The 17,179-nt window shown below is 36.2% G+C and overlaps 1 protein-coding gene across 9 annotated transcripts in view; it reads right to left on the reverse strand.

Moving 5' to 3' along the window:
- The window catches only part of PTPRM (protein tyrosine phosphatase receptor type M), a 439,008-nt gene that overhangs the window by 165,076 nt on the left and 256,753 nt on the right, over positions 1 to 17,179 (reverse strand). For 5 of the 9 annotated variants that reach the window (XM_088173300.1, XM_088173290.1, XM_014871231.2 and 2 more), the window contains exons 12-14: positions 10,483 to 10,756; positions 9,312 to 9,348; positions 4,098 to 4,172 (exon numbers count right to left, since the gene is read on the reverse strand). In XM_088173300.1, the coding sequence (XP_088029426.1) occupies positions 4,098 to 4,172; positions 9,312 to 9,348; positions 10,483 to 10,756 (386 nt within the window). The remainder of the gene's footprint in view (positions 1 to 4,097; positions 4,173 to 9,311; positions 9,349 to 10,482; positions 10,757 to 17,179) is intronic. The other 4 variants (XM_014871229.2, XM_014871224.2, XM_014871230.2 and 1 more) reach the window with 1 other exon arrangement.

The following is a 17,179-nucleotide window of genomic DNA, read 5'->3' on the forward strand; positions in this document are numbered from 1 at the left end:
ACTGTAAAGTAAAACAATCAAAGTAAATAGCAAAACACTCCTCAAATTTATGCTGTTGGTTTTTGTGTTAATAAAAACACAATATGTGTTTTCAGTAATGCAGTACAAAACTGGAGTAAATCCCTTGACATAAAAAAATTCCATGAAGTTGCGATTCAATCAATCAAAGATTTCAGTTTATTTTTTTCACTTTTACAGTGGAATGGCTGAGAACAAAATGTGGCCCAGAACACAGCAATAAATCTTGCTATGTAGTGAATGCATATCTTAAGAAACAGGCATGTTTTATTATGGTGGTAACTTCATAAGGGAGAGGAAACCAACTGGGATTAATTTATTACTGCTTTTAACTTGTTTATAAAATATGGTGATCATCTAGACCTTAAGGTGTGCAGGATTAAAAAAAAAAAAAAGTTTTAAGCTTTTGCCCATGTCTTAAAAAAAGAAAAATCTTCCCAATTGTTAAGTATCAGTTAGCTTACAAAACTCCTGACAGATCTTGCTGCATTTGATTTGTACCAAGAATTTCATGTATGAAGAATGTACAATACAGAGCTCTCTCTCTTGCAGCTGGATGTGTAATTAACAATGGGTCGTAAAAAGGGCGTTCTATGGAAATCAGTCTTAATAATATCCAGAGTAGTGGCTGCTCCACTAAATCACAAATGGAAATACTTTAATTTAAATACAAGTAGCTCAGACATATTTCAACAATTAAGAAAATGCCTCACAGAATGAACACCCTAATCATGATTCCAAGCATGCTATTTTATCAGAATACTGAGAACAAAATATATGAGGGCCAAGTGAATACCAAATATGGCCAATTTAAACCTATTAGATGAAGTGTCTCTTACAAAATGCTGAAACAAACTGCAAATGATTTCAGTCTTTCTCAAAAAGATGGAATTGTTATTTCACTTTGAAGTTAAAATCATACAGTCACATTTGTATGTGATAAGTTTTTTGATAACATTCTACATTATTTCAACTGTATGTTAAGCTGTATTTGTTATGAAAACATGGCGACAGTATCATGAGTAGTACTATGCTTCATGTATACATCATGGTTTTTCCTCCCAGACAGGTGTAAGATAATTAAATATTCTCCCTGTCTGATGAAGGACAGGTTCAGTTGAGTGGATTTCAAGTTAGTTACTTTTTGTAAGGTAACACTGAAAGCTAAACACTATCCCCCAAATTTGAATTCCTTAGCTACTAAATTATTGGATCACTGATAATAATGTATTGACTAACAACACTAATTTCCCTGTTTTGGCTTCTAAAATCATACAGATATATTACTTTTACACTAGGTTATCTTATACTATAACTCAACTACACTGTAGTTATTTATGTGCAACTGCAAGGGAAAGTTCTCTTTCCTACAGGCTGCAAAGGCAACCTGGAGTGGCTGTCAAGATTTTTAGGGCAACTAGCTGATAATCCTATAAATGGAAGACCTGTTATTTTTATGTGAAAAAGGAAGGAGAAAGGAAGGACAAAGAGAAATTAATAATGCATTGTTTGTAAACTGCACCAGTAATAGGCAAGAGGAGTTGATGACAAGGATGGAGGAAATGAGTGCAAGTAGAATTGGCTTGAAAGCTGAGCTCTATTATCATGGTATTTGTGAAGAGGAAGACCTTTCAAATCTGGTAATGGTATTCAGAAATGCAGCCAAGATTTTAAATTTTCATTATACAAGAAGCATCAACTTCCAATGTAAAGAAACCCAAAAATGCCATCCTTGACCTTCCCCTTGCTGCTTATGTATCTCCTCAAATGCTAAGAGTTGAAAGTAATTTCTTGATCTCAAATGTAATTACTTTGATTCTGAGCAAAGAAGTGAGGAGGAACCACTGAACAGAAAATGCTAAGTGACATTTAACAGTTACAGCTGTAGGGCTTGTGGTAACTACAGTTAAAAAAAGCCCTATTCTTTCACATAAACAATTCCTTTTACATGTAAATCCTTTCTACAGTCTTGAAATTTACAGGAGAAAAATGTGGGGACAATGTGTACCACTCCCAGCTCCCTCATGTGTGGTCCAGTTTCTGTAAACCTCTTTTAAGAAAACCTTTGTGCTTCTCATGGATACTGCCGATCCCATTGCTGCTGTACTGCCCTGAAGTTGAAAGCCTGGCCTAAGGACCCCTAGACAGGATGTCTCCCTAGAAAAACAGGATTTCTTGTTGCTGTCATGGGACAACCAAGTGGGCTGGGTGAGGCTTTTTTGCTCATTATTGCAGTTGTGGCAAACGAGGAGGAAGATGTTTCTTTCCTTTTGAGCACAGAGTCTTTCAAACATGAGATGGGGTTGGAAAGATGATAAGGATATTTCACGGATAGTTATAAATGCTGTTGGCAGGTATAATTTGATATTTTCTTTTTCACTACAAAATTAGATTCTGGTAGAACGTTTTTATTTTCTTTTCAAGGAAAAGGAAACAAAATTCACAGATCTGACAGACACTCACAAACTGCCAATGCCACCAGGGACAAAGCAATGAAATAAATACTTTGCCAGCTATCCTATGCTAGCCATATCTCTTTTCTCTCACTGTTAAGTACTGTAGCCATCTCCTTCTTGTGCAACAGGCATGTCTCCAGTGTTACGTATAGCTACCCAGTTTTGCATTGAAACAAATAAAAAACCAAAATATGAGAAGAGAAACATTTCAATCTCCACACAGAAAAATATAGAAGCTTATTTGAATCCTGTGATGAAGAAATTAAAACCTGTTGAAGTTCAAGGATATGGAAGAGATCCTGTCTCTTCAATGCTTTATTTGAATCGTCAAGTAAAAAAATAACTGAGGTATAAAAATGTATAGAGACACGGCTTCTGCCAAGCAGCAGTAACAAGAACAAGCTGCTTAATGGCATCATATAAGTATGTTATTCTGGTTAGTTCATAGGTTATTACAAAATAAAAGTATACATGCAGCAATTTTGTCTTGATTGACAAGATCACTTGGGCATTATGGATCACTCCGTTTTCTTATTATAACACATACCCCAGAATTAAAAGCTACAGCAGACACGTCACTAATCCTCTTATCTTGAGTTGAATCATTTAAATGCCTCTTATTGACTGAAGCAGTATCCAGATACCAGACATCTGAACTCCTCTCAGACACCCTGGTAGCAACACAGTAACAATGTGCTTTCCCAAGGAACTATGGCAGTGCTCTTCAAAAAGGCAACGATTTTATCATAACACCAAAAGCTGACAGACTAGGTTTACTTCCCCCATTAGATACTTCATCACTTCAGGTTCTAGAGTTTTTAATGCCCTTTGGTTCTGTTTCAAAATAAAAATGTTTGCAAATCCCTGAAAGGTTTTAGGCATGTTTTTTGCGAGTGTTTTTTTGTTTGTTTTTTTCTGACAAAAGGTTTTCTGGCATATTCTGAGCCATCCTTCAAGGCACATACAGCCTAATAATGGTTCCACTTGAGTACTAAGTTTTCTTTGACAATTAGATTTTAAATCCTCAAGTCTTACTTATGCTCATATATCACATGCTAGGTTGATTTATTTTAATCCTAGAACTCATGTATGGCATAATAAAAAGGAATCTATTTTATTTCTTTATTTTCATTTCTTTCATATTGAAATTTTGCCAGAAAACATCATCTTCCTACCATCACACAGAAAAAAACCTGAACCCACTAACACTAGATCTTTGTCCTAAATTGCACATGCAACTCTTGAGCCTAAATTATTCAGAAATTCTAGTGTCTTGATCTAATAACAGAGAAAAAAATAAACCGGTACATAGATACATATCTATATTCGAACTTTCATTTAATTTATGGATGGAGCAAGATGAGATCTCTTTACAACATCAGGCTTGAAGGAACATTCCACAGGTCACACACACAATGGGCACATGCAGCGGAGTCGTACGTACAGGGACGTGTGTGCAAGTTTTGGTGCCAAGCACACCACAGAATTTAATGGAGCTGAGGAAGAAATTATGAACAGAAAGAAACTGTTTATGAGCAGAGAAGAAGAAACTGTCAAGGAAGAGGAGCCAAAGGAAAAGAGACAGAATGGGCACGATGACTTGTCTGTAGGTGAACATCTGACCTGTTAGCTGGTCGTCGCCTGCAGCAGGGGCGATGCGAATGTATGGTGTTGTAAGCTGAGTCACGATTATCGCAGCTAAGGCAAAGGAAGAGTTCCAGGTCAGCATGCATGAGGGAAAAAAAAGCCAGACTGAAGCTACGCCAGCAAGAAGAATCTTGGTCAGTCATTTATTGTCTGAACTTCACAAATAAAAACCAAAACCTCCCACAAGTTCCTTTTCATCTTCAGTTGTTAGTGGGGTTACTCTGCAAATTAATAAGCTGTTGCAAGTGACTTTCATTCAGGGAAAGGACTCAAAGCACATTATTTACTGCATTTGAGGAAACTGGAGACTCTTCGGCTCTGCTGGTCACAGCACTAAGCTTTCTAAGCAAAAACAAGCTGATTATTCAGATTACTCTAATAAGAACTTCTCCAAGTAATTTGAGCTAGTTTCATTTTATTTTCCTACTTCATAATACTACATTCTTCCTACAATTTTTAAAAGATAATTTTTATGTAAAGCATTTTTGAGCTAGTTAAATTAATTTTTCTTGTACCCACTTGGGTCACTGTTCTAAAAATGCACGCTCTACACATATACTTAATGTTCAGCATACAGAGGATGACAGCTGAGAGGTGGCACACTTTTAATTAGGTATGTGTGCAACTGTCCCAGGTCTGAGTTTTAAGTTCACAAGAAAAAGCTGAAAACCCTGACTTGTTTGTGCCCTGAAATATCCAGACTTTTCTGACAGAGCTGTAATAACCACTGTCTGCTACAGACAACTATTACCATGGCTCACATTAATAAAATCTGTTATTTCTTTGTTTTCCAGCAGTTCTATGATTGCCTCTCAATGGTTAAGCACGCTGTGATACATATATATTAAGGAATATAAAAAAAATTAAAAGGTCAGATCCAACATGATGCAGCTGGAGAATGATGCAAAGAAAAAATATTGGAAAATTAAGGATAAAATTATATGAAAGATCACTCATTTACATAGAACAGCCTGGGTGCTATTAGAAATGTGGCAGCGAGAGAGGAAAATAGATCATCTACCATCTGCAGACAATTAAACTCAAAACTGCTGCTGCATAATATTTTGAAATATCCCTCTGCACCACTGAAATGCAGTGTTGATAGTAGCTTCTAGAGTACTGTTGCTGTTGGATTTAAAATATTATAATATCCTTTTCTCTCTCATAATTAATGAAAGCCTTCCAATATTGCAAAATTAGAACAATGATGCCTCCCTCTTGAGAACTGCATTCCTAAGAGATAATCAAGATGTTCCTATCCAGGCAGTGTTGTAAGTTATATCAGGAAATATAGTCTCAATATAAATCACAAACCACCACAAAGTTGATAGTAATACACTTGGAGGAGTTTTGGAATGTTTTCAACTTAGTCTGTTGAGATTTTACAGTCATTTAGCTTGAAGAAAGAGCAGGGATATGAAAGCCATATTTCAAGCAATATATGACAACCTTTATTACCACTGGTACAAAAAGCTATTCCTGATTTTTGTTTGTTTGTTTGTTTAATTATCTTGTCAAAAATAATGGGAGTGGAAACCCTACAGTCTCCCCATTTGTATATACACCAAATAGTCACAGAGGTCCCAGAAGCCTTTCTCTACAGAAAACTGAGATCAAGAGACTCCACATCAAAATAATGTGCTGCATGATCCTTCTACTAACAAAGTCAGTGGCAAAGGCTTCCTCTGGCTTCATCAGAAGCAGAAGGAGAACTTTCAGCTCTATAAAAATCAAACATTCTCATCCTAATTTATACTTGTAATCACTGCAATCAGGATTTTTATATGATCTCTAAAAGAACACATTTAACAGAGGTTTCGTTTGCAAAAATGTAATGGTCATAAAACAAGATCATTTTTTAAAAGGGTACAAATTGAGGTTGTTTAAAATATACTTGATGGAATGAGAAAGTATTATCTAGCTGCTGACCCCAGACATGCATTTGACCCAGTAGAATTAGGCTGCACTTTTCTGGAGACAGGCTGTACTCTTCTAACAGGAAACCTGTCAGTATGATAATAAGCTATCTGGTGCACTTGGTCTCTGGTACAGCAACAACGTTTAGTGTCTGCCAGTTGAGCACATGCTTGACAGTAAAGCACATGCATTATTCCTGCTGACATCAACGGGATGGAAAAGTGTACTCAAGGTACAGAACAGTTCTGCTGGATCTGGGACATCAAGATTATGTTTATATTACAGTTACATATTTTTATTTTAACAAAAAATTTAAAACTGTATGGCGGGCCATGGAATGAACACTGCATGACAGTGATAAAATCAGCTCTCAATGATTTTAAGGTCTTAAGGGCACCAACAACTTTATTATCTGGAGATGATGGGATAATTAAAGGGAATATAACTACCAAGTGACATAGCTCTGCTCCTGACATGTTCTGAATCCCCACACTGGTTCTCAGGGCAGGCTTCAAACAGGCTAACCACAATGAGGTGACTTGGCCAATCTCAGCTGGCTCAGTGGAGCAGCTTGGAAGTTGCTCTGAGTGACCTTGATCCTAGGAAGGGCTCTTGATCCTAGGAATGGCACAGGCCTTTATCCAATAAAATACTTACATGTCTACTTTAAGACAGAATAGTTGTGAAGTAGTCAATGAAATTATTCTCTGTGTGCAAAATTAGATACATAATTGACTTGGTTAGGGCCTGGCTTGTCAGAGCATGGTGCTAAGAACGCCAAGGTTGTGGGTTCAATCCCCATATGGGCCATTCACTTAAGAGCTGAATTCGATGATCCCTTGTAATCCAGAATATTCTGTGATTCTGTGAAAGCATACGGTTTCTTACATAGTAAAATCTACAGTGTGTCTACTGATTCTAATGGCCTACACAAGGCTGTAGGTATTTTCAGGATCAGACATTAATTCAGAAGAAGACTTCACCAATTTTATATACATGAGTGGCCTAAAGCACTTCCTCTAGCTTTAAAAACCACCAAACTTGAACTTCTGAAGATAAGAGAAGCCCAGACTACGAATATTTCAGGAATGTTACTAGTATGTGAAATTAGATGTAGTACTGGAGAGCATTCCCAATCTTATTTGTCAGGAGCACTAGAGCACATAAATAGATGGACATAACAAGCACACAGAGCTTAAGTAGCTTACTGTAGTCTCAAAGCTCAGTGGAAAATGATGCAAGTCTAAGAAATCTGACAGTAGTCAGAGCAGCCATTGCTTAATGGGCTACAGACAAGTGAATGTACTGAGCTGCACCGAGCTGTTTGCAGGGGTTGAACAGAAGGAGAGGAGAATGAGAGAGCATAATTTTATGTCTTGTCCCAGTGCAGGTATATAGTGATTTCTGACCTACAGACATAGACCACTTTTACTGTTTTTTTCTAACCCAAATGTGGGAGGTCTAGGAGAACACAGAATTCTGCTTTTCCCTTAAGTACCTCTGTTAGGTCCAAAGGGAAAACATCTGTGCAGACAGCTACTTTTAATACCATATTAAAATATGTCATGGTCTCAATTTATTTTTCTTAATTAATAGATTAAAAATATAATACAAGCATTCAGATTAAAATCAGTAGCCCCCTAAGAACATTTTGCACCAGGGACTATAAATACCATCAAGGATACCTCTGTTTTTAAAAAAAAAGTCCTCACAACAACCTCTAACATTATTTTATTATGAAAAAATCTGAAACACGCTTTTGAAACAGGAATGTAGGGAGATTTATTTAAAATAAAAGCTGCATTTCTCACATCTACATTGCCAAATGGGTTAGCTCAAAGCAGTTTGTTGCTATGGGAGCTACTCCAATCCACAAAGTTACCCTCGTTTCTCAAATGATCGAGTAAAAACTTTCAGTCAAGTAATTTAAACAGTTGAACATCCATTAGTGAGCAGGAATACAAATATTAAAAAAAATTTAAAATCCATTTCTCTAACCATCTATTATGACTTCTGATGTAACATAGTTCATTCCTGATATCTCTGAAATTACTTTAAAACAGTACAGGATTTTACTTGAATCTGGAATTAATCTCTCATCTGTATTATATTTGGGTTGAGTTCAGGTACTTGAAAGATTTCCATGGATTAGTAAGCAGTCAGTTAGTAAATTAAAATTAAAACTACTTCCCTTGGTTTGGAAAGAAGCCAGGAATCAGTTCGAAGAGGCATAAAAATGTATTTGTCACATTAGGGAGTATCCAGACTTTCAACAGAGGCAATTTTATGCTAACATTTCGTTACTCTTAAGTAATGACATTCTCATCCACCCCATTTAGACTTAGAGGTGGTGATGGAATTGTGAAGTCTACATATAAAGGAAATCATGGTGGAATCAGTTCCATTAGAGATAGTCACTGAGACAAGCATGATGTCTTGCAAGGTACAGCAGTACAGAGATGAAGCAGTTTTTGTTTCATGATCTTTCCAGGTGCCCAAACTGCCAGGTGATAATACCTGTTACTACTCACAGCAGCACATTCTTTCCTGTTCCTCTACTACAATCTCCAAGTAAATTGTACTATTCCATCACTTCTTTTTCAGGTTTTTAAGTTTCCATCAGTAAAAGGTACTAAAAATGTGAGACTACAAAGACAACCACAGATAGATCTAGCCCTCAAAGATAAACAGATCAGCAACGTGTTTATCTTCCCTGTTTGGAGACAAAACCTATAGCCAGTACTGTCTCAATTACACATACTTGTCTCACAAATGGTTGTATCATGTGCTGACAGTCGAGTAAATATAGCTGATCTGTCTCATTAAAATGAAGAACATGATTTCTCCCCTCCTCTTTTATACAGCAATTAAGTTAAGGTAATTGCTTACCAATAAGGGGCAATTTTTCACTATGGATGTATAGGCAGCTACTATGTACTCTGCAACTGGCAATTTCACAACTCTAAAGTATATATATATGTATGTAAGTACAAAATATTTATTGTGAGATCATATAAAAACCCACAGAATATATTTGAAAAGCCCTGTGTTCAAGCAGACAACCAAAAGTAATTAATACTTTTATGATTAAAAACAAACAAACAAACAAATTTCTTAAATCTCATCTAAGGATGTAAATGATTCTATGAAAATTCTCTAACATGTTTAGTGATCAGTTTTAGCATTATAAACACTTCTGGAAATTTCCAAACACCACGTGAGGGGAAGGTCAACAAGGTGAAGTACAGAACACATGACATAATACAAACATACCTTTTGTGGCTACCCTGACGCAGTCAATTTTAGTTTCCTGTGTCAAATAAAGAGGAAAAAGGTCACATGTTGTGTTTTTAGACAGAGAAAGTCATCCATAATTCTCTTCTTAAAAGTACTGATAAAATGTCAGAGCAGAATGTGATTTATTCCATATTTAAGTGCTTATTATCTAATTCCAAAGTATATTCATAATATGGACAAATACTGCCTGGGTATGGAAGGTAAACATTTCACTTAAGGTTCCTCTAAAAGTAGAAAATGTGAAAGGTATTCTCGGGAACACAGGCAAGTGCTCAGCTTTTTAACTCTGGCAACATAATGACCTTGGGAGATTCTTTTTCTTACAGAAAGTATAGTTTGAGGCATCATGTTAGACAACTTTAGAAAGAAAAAATAATCAATGGTGTTTCACGTTTGTGCACTGTTGGTGCACTGTGAATGAGGGACCATTATGGTTTCTGGCAGAAAACATTTCCAGGCTGTCAGCATAGACAGCCAAAGCTTATCAAGAATTGAAAGGCTCTGGATAGGTCTGTCCAGGAAATGAAAAACAATTCCAAGAAGAATTAGTCTGATGAAACATGATCTGTGAGGATCTTTTTTACACACTTTTCCTTTCAGTTCCATCTACTTCTTTTCTTTTTCTTTTTAATTTGTTTGCAGAAAGGGACCAAAGAAAAAAAAAATGTTTTCTAATTCAATCAGGGCAACCAAATGAGAAAAAGGGAGATCAAGATGTTACAAACTAAGGTAATAGGACTGGACACGTCAAGACAGATGTGCTAAAATCCACAATTGTGTTTGGCTTAAACATAACGAAAGAAATCACATTTTCTTGTTAAAAGCAAGAAAAAAACAAAAAGGAAGAAAAATAAGCCAATCAGACACAGTCACTGGACAGCTTTTAGCTAATAAGACAGAATGGTAACATACTACTTTGCCTGCTCACTACTGACAAAATGTGTGGTTTTCCCCTCCTCTTTCCTGTAACCTTTAATCACTAAGCAATATTGTGTTAGGAAAACTGCTATTTTTTAAACTCAGTGTGTTAAATTTCACGGTTACTTCATTTTCTCATTAGCAACTAAATTGGGCATCCTGCTAGTTGATGCCAATCATTTATTTACACACAAGCACTCTATAAAATCACGCCTGTTGCAAGACCTACCCCATTGGCTCTGCTAGCAGCCTGAAAATAGATGCTGTAGCTCTTATGAGGAAGAAGAGGAGTATTCCAGAAACCACTGTAGGTTTTGTTATCACCAATGGTGAAAGGCTGAGCAGCTAGTAAACCATTGGCTGGAATCTCTGCAGCGAAGTAGTACTGGGAATTCAGGAGTGAGGCATTCTGGAAATGAATGGGCACTGGGTAGCACTTTAGGATCTCAGTTGTCTTTTTGGTCCTCCGTGGGCGCTCTTCCTCAACAACGATTTGATAGACACTAAGAGTGTAGAAAGGAAAGAACAAAAAAACCAGTGGTTATTTTAAAACTTGGGCAGTCAAACCGTCCTAAAACTGTAATAGCATACCAATATTTACTGGAAAAAAAAGGATTGTTAAAAGCAAAGAACACAGGAAGAAAACAAAATTTTAATATTCAGGTGTGTAAATTTGTGGAATAGATTAATGCTTTCAAATTCATTTTGTTCTCGAAAACCAAAATAAGCCATACCACACCAAAGCTTTTCACACAAGTGAATGTACAGCATGTTTTCTTGTTCGAACTCTTGTACAGAAAAAGTGTGCTTAATCAGTGCTAAAATATGGAATTAAGTATTATTTTGTTCACCAAAGCAAGTACAAAGCTATAGAGTCCCTTCTCTAACCTGTTTATCGTAACCTAAATGAAATTAAATTAGTACTAAGATAAAAATGAAGACATAAATTACAGAGAGATAGGGACCAGTGTTTGCTTAACTGTTGATATTTTAAGTATTTATAAAAGCACAAGGTAAAATTTCAGTGGCATATCGACTATTGCTGAGCAGGTATAAAACACTTTTTGATGGAAGTTATTATCACTCAGCAAAGCACTTTTACACACCTTATAGATAACCATATTTTTCAGTTTCAGCATTCTGCAAAGCAAGTCAGTTTGCACTTGCAGTCTCTGCTGTACTGGGACCCACAGAGAACAGTCCATCCCTCTCCACTGTAAAGGTGCTATGGACATTCAAACAGGAACAAAGAAATTGCAATTTCTGCTGTATATGCAAACAGTGTAATCATTATACCCTTGCAGTTGCTGTAAAAGACTGAGTCAGTGCTTTTAAATTTGAGATGTGGGAAGTCCATGTCTCTAAAGAGGACTGGCTTACAAGTTTATTGCTTCACTGGGGACTAGTGGTTCTTAATCAGTATTTGTCTCCTGGAATCTCAAATCCCAGTAAACAAGTCAGTTTAGATAACTGATGTCAAAGTGGCAACGTGTCCACGTTTTTGCGTATCATCTACATCCAATAACAATTCATGATCTTTCAAGCTGACAGTTCATAAAAACCAGCAATCTCTACATAGGAGGTTTCTTAAAGATGAAATATCCAGAGAGTCTTCTGACATGATACTCTTCTGTCATCTACAGGTAGAGAACCCGAAGTACAGGGACACATGGGCTGAGCTTCTGCAGGACCATCTCAGTCTGGACCCACCAGGGTTTATTGGCTTAGTCATATCCCTGCAAAGTTATGGCTACTTCCCTTCTGAAGGCTCATCTGGTTTAGAAATAAAAGGATGGACTGTCCAATGATAGGAGGGATGGTACTTTAAGCAACCTGGTCTAGGGGAAAGTATCCCTTGACCACATCAGGGGGGCGGACTGATGATCTTTAAAGGTCCCTTCCAACCCAAATCATTCTATGATTTTATGACACTACCATTTAAGGTCTTTCAAGTCTTCATAGTTGAGTATCACCAAGGGGCAGAAAACGCCAATTTTTTTCACCATCTTAGTGGGTTTTTTTTACCAGACTTACTGATCATGTGCCACAGACCCTGATGACTGTATTTTAAGATCTAGCATCTCCAATAGGAGATGCTGGACTACTATGCCCACAAAAAATGCCCAGAAAGTGAACACTGAGAAAAAAATCAATACCTTTTCTTCTGCCTGATTTAGACTTTCAACATGGTGGAGCTCTATTATAATGTTAACACACTTAAACCTATCTGCCTTCATGAAGATGTCTGCACATCTACAGTTCTCAGAGAACTGAGCAGAAACAAAGTGTCTACTTTTAGGTCAACCTAATTGCTTATCAGACTCTACTGATTATAATAACTAAATACTCAGCTCACATGTAGACATCTAAAAGCAGACACTGAAATTTAAATGTTTTAATTTAATGTGGAACTTCATGCAGAAATCTAACTATGCACAAATGTAGTACAGCCAGGGACACATAAATGTCTTGAGGTTCACCTGAAGGCCTCTGACTGTAGGTTTTGCAGCTGTGCAACAAAGAGATATTCTGCTTCATATCAAGCCGAAACATTTTCATTAGTTGATTAATTCCATGCTGAGTAGTAAATGAAGGTCAATCCACAGCAATCTCTATTTGATCCTGTGGGAACTGATGTGTAAAAAAACTAGCCATGGACTATCTACACTGCAATCTTGTTTTTTTCTTACAAATCAATTTTTGACATGATTTTCACAATTAATTTTCTAGAACAAATTTGAGTTGCTTAAAACTGGGATTCCAAGCTGCTTTGAAGACAGTATGTTGCTCCTCCTAACTATTAATCTGCAGTGAATCTACAATAAATACCATTTGCAAACTTCAATGGAATATAGGAAAAAAATGCAGAAGGTGATGTAAACATTCTTGCAAGGTACCGAAGCTGGATACACTTGCCTAATACTGCAGCAAATGTAAAAATCCCTCAGTTTCACTGAAGCATGATGGATAGTAAACTAATTTACTTCTTTCTTGCAGGAGGCCTGAATATAAGCGGGACTTCAGACCAGATGAGATAACATGACCTGATTCAGTATTGGCCGAAATAAGGATTCTCCTAATTTTTCACTCAGTGATTAAAGCCACAGACAGCTGACATTTTAGAAGCAAATCTGTCATTAACTGCTCCTTTTCCTGTGGTAAATCCGTATTTAGTTATACTACATGCACTACTCCTTGTATACCTTTTAGATGCCTTCCATTTACTCATTTTCAGATACTTTAAAGAAAGAAGTAAGTTGACTGGAGCAATTTCAAACTCAAAATGTCTTTTAATCCTTACTCCACAAGACAAATTAGATTTGCAAGCATCTAGACCTCAAATCTATTTGCTCTTTAATAATTTAACCACTGAAAGGTCAAACAACTCTTTTCTGTTCCTCTTCATCAAAGTCCAAGTGCTAATGAAAAATAACTAAATCCTATCTGCTGGCCAATTTCCACACTGCTGTTTCTCTCATGTAAATTAACACATTATGAGCACCTGGGTCAATGGAAAGCTGACGGAATTTTACCAGTGATACCTTTTACATTTGTATGGATGAGATCATCTTGCTAATGAATTTTACAAAATTACCCCAATTACAATTATAATCCAAAAGCTTTCTCTAGTTCTTACAATTAATATTGCTCTCTTCCATATGTAACAGCTGGACTGCCTACTCTGAAAAAGGTTCAAGCTCTGTGAATTGAGCTAGCACTGTGCCACGACTCTATTATTCCTCTTATGTATTAGTCAGATTTCCAGCTTGTTTGAAGTTGAATTATTCCTTTTCCACACCTCTACATTTCAGAGAATAAAGTCTTCCTATCTATAACCCAGAAAATAAGTTCTACACGAGAGTGAAATGTGCCAAAAGCGTATCAGTTATCAGCGGCATTTAGACTTGATTTTTCTGAAGGAAAGAAATGCAATTTAAGTATAATTCATGTTACACCGTTCTACTATAGAATTTCAATGCCTTGGAAATTAAATACAAAATTTATTTTTATATAGACTGAAGTTTGCTGTTACGTTGAGAAAGGAACACATGGTGGTTATTTTTAACCTAGATTCAAATGCTTCGAATTTGGAGATTAAAAAAGGTGTATGGAAAAAGAAAAAAAATTATATTATTTTTACACTGCTTTTTATTCTAGCAATTCCAAAGCAGTTCCAAATTTAAATTATTATGCAGAAATACAGATCTGAACACAATACATTAATTTTTATTAGAAATTAGACATAGCAAGTCTCTCAGATATTTATTGAATTTGGATTGTTTAAATTGGAATAGTGTGTCAATGTCTGATAAATATACTAATTTTTTACAGAGTTTAAAAAGAGACATGAAATCAGAAAGAAAACATATTAGCATGGTAATAAAAAATGCTCAGAATACTTAAGACAAATGACAATTTCAAAGAAGACTTAAGTATATATCTAGTCTTAACTACATGAAATGATGGGTTTAGGTAACCTCCTGAATCAGGACATTATTCCACCATATTTGAATGCTGTAAATAAAATTTTAATTAATCAAAGTATCACTCAAAGTTACAAAATAACTTTCCAAGAAGGACCTACTGGATGCAAACATGGACTTCAGAATTCTTCATCCAGGAGTCCGAATCATGTACAATCTAGGCATTTATTGAAACTTATTAATCTATAATTACACCTAATTCCAAATTACAAACAAAGGGAAAACAAGCCTGATTACTTCATTATCAAACTGTCAGCTCTATTTTGTCTCTCTAAAACAGTCTTGATGCTTTACATAATTGAAGCATTAAATAAATTTTTTAGAATTAATTTCATGGAAAGGAGATGGCCTAAGGAACTGAATACAGACAAAGACTACCTGAATTTATATACTAGCCTTAATACAGCTGCTTTGTGTCATCCTAGGCTAGTCAATCAACTACTATGGGCCTCAGAAATCCAGTTGTAAAATGAGTACAAAAAACTTTCTTATTTCATCTGGCCTGCTTCAACTGTTTAAAACCGATTAAAATTCTTCTTATTATCCTTTATTTTTTTCCCCCTAGGAAATGTACAAAGCCTGCAAAGCTCTTAAGGTCCACTAAGAGTGCCCTGATCAGCTGTGTAAACTGTATGGCCACCTTTGCAGACTGTTATGATGACACGCTTGAGCCTGATTTTAAGTTTACTGCTCACTGTTAAAAGTTCATACTTTATTAGAAATTATGAAACTGGTACTTTTTATAGATCTACTTCTGTATTTTGACTTGCATGCTTGCTTTGTTTTAATGCTTACGGAGTCAAACAATAGAATAACCCTTAATCTACGTATTGACCATTATTTCAGTTACTCATTCCCACAGCCCTATTTAGCTGCATACTAGAACCATTTTACTGCATTCTTCTACTAAAATACCAGTTCCAATGAGGGCAAAATTAAGAAACCCAAACCCCACCCCATTATCTCAGAACCGAGTCCAAGAATAACCTGATTGCTCAAACCGTAAGAGTCTCCACAGTTTGTAGGTCCCCATAGTTTCAGCAAAACTTCTGTAGACCCTGAAAACTCTTCTGTCGTGCTGCCATTGAGACTTTTGTTTTTGCTCATGTTTTGCAGCTAAAACTTCATGTATCTTTGCTCGTCATGTGTTATGCCTAACGTTGCTTCTTGAACAGAATACAGCCTTTGTACAGTTTTTTTCTATATAATATGCAACATAACTTCATCTCTGTTATCAGTTGTCTCTGACATGGTCGTATCATATTTATATGGATTAACAGTGGAGATACATATCTAATTCTCCATGCCCTTCTACTGCATTAGATTCTTGTAATTCATCCTGTAACTTCAAATCTTACAGTTCTAGAAATTATATGTGATTATACATATGTAATGTACCTTGAAATGGAAGAGGGAAATTACTCTTTAAAGGACGGGAATTAATAATTTATGGTTAGCAGGCAAATAGAAAAGGGCTACAAGAAATTGCCACTAACTCTCCTCCTACTGTGCAAGAGCCTGTATATTTATTACAGGTGGATAAAACAAAGGTTATGAACAACCCTCGATTTATCAGGTGTCTCACCATCACAGCTCCACAGGCTTTGCCAGCGGGTCAGGAGTTCTAGCAACACCTAATATGCAGTGAATAGAAGATACTCTCTGTGCAGTCATTTCCAGAACAGATTCAACGCCAGAGAACCAGCTGAATAGCAGTCCTGTCCTGCTGACCACTGTCCCTGTGACCACTTTGCATATTTTATCAAAGGGGAAGCACACATGGTTCAACTGTGGATTAGAGGTAAGACCAGGGAGTGTTTGATTAGCAGCAGGACAAATGAGTATACCTATTAATGGTGGAGAAGACTGTTTAAGGTAGCTGCCTTTATTTCAGGGACCTTTTATTTGGGAGATCAGAGATTTTCTGGGCTTTACACAAAATACAGCATTGCCCACTGTAGCTTCCAAAAAAAGGTGAGGAAGCTTAAAAAAAATCCCTTGTAGGAACATAATGTTCAGATATGAAAATATAGAACTTAGAGTGAAGAAAAACAAGCAAACTAAACAAAACCTCTAAACTGATGTTGCTGTACCAATTGCAACAACAATGCCAACAAGTATTTTTAAAATCATACATTAATATGTAGTTTATATACGGGGGAAAAAAGTGATTTAGGCAATGCTGCAAATAATATTAACACAACACATAATCATCAAAATTCTTGCAACGGTTCCCATTTAAGCACTTGACATACCAGTGCTAGAGGTGTACTGCCTGTTTGTTTGGGTGAGCGAAGGGAACCTTAAATCCTTGTAGCTTTCTGGAATGAAGGGAGTCTTAAATCCTTCTAACGTTTTGTTTGCATCTTTACTTGAAGTTAGGAGGTTCCATGTAAACAAAAGCTTCACAGTCTTTGGCAGGTTTCTAACTCTGTGCAACAG

Source organism: Sturnus vulgaris, chromosome 1, assembly GCF_052056855.1.
Source record: "Sturnus vulgaris isolate bStuVul1 chromosome 1, bStuVul1.hap1, whole genome shotgun sequence".
Classification (NCBI taxonomy): domain Eukaryota; kingdom Metazoa; phylum Chordata; class Aves; order Passeriformes; family Sturnidae; genus Sturnus; species Sturnus vulgaris.